This window comes from Penaeus monodon, chromosome 24 (assembly GCF_015228065.2).
Source record: "Penaeus monodon isolate SGIC_2016 chromosome 24, NSTDA_Pmon_1, whole genome shotgun sequence".
NCBI classification, from domain to species: Eukaryota; Metazoa; Arthropoda; class Malacostraca; order Decapoda; family Penaeidae; genus Penaeus; species Penaeus monodon.
Window position 1 is genome coordinate 15,079,461 of NC_051409.1, and position 215 is coordinate 15,079,675.

A 215-nucleotide genomic window follows, 5' to 3' on the forward strand; every position below is an offset into this window, starting at 1 on the left:
CCGTTTTCCTCCAACACATGAATTTCTAGAATAAGTATGTATGTTTGAGCGCAACTGAACGTGTGTCAACTTACACTACTTCACATACTGGGTGACTTAATATAATCATACAGTGCGCCATTTAGATAAAGTTCATGTTCCTTTTGACAGCGTTTTCCGGTGAACTGAAATAATTAGTAACATTACTGCTTTTGCTTACCGCGTCTTTCCACTGC

At 38.6% G+C, this 215-nt stretch overlaps 1 protein-coding gene across 1 annotated transcript in view; it reads right to left on the bottom strand.

Annotated features, from left to right (window-relative positions):
• LOC119588873 overlaps nucleotides 1-121 on the bottom strand; it is a 72,360-nt gene extending 72,239 nt beyond the window's left edge. Inside the window, exon 1 of the mRNA XM_037937512.1 lies at nucleotides 75-121. Within this exon, the coding sequence (XP_037793440.1) occupies nucleotides 75-121 (47 nt within the window). The remainder of the gene's footprint in view (nucleotides 1-74) is intronic.
• Nucleotides 122-215: the final 94 nt, after the last annotated feature.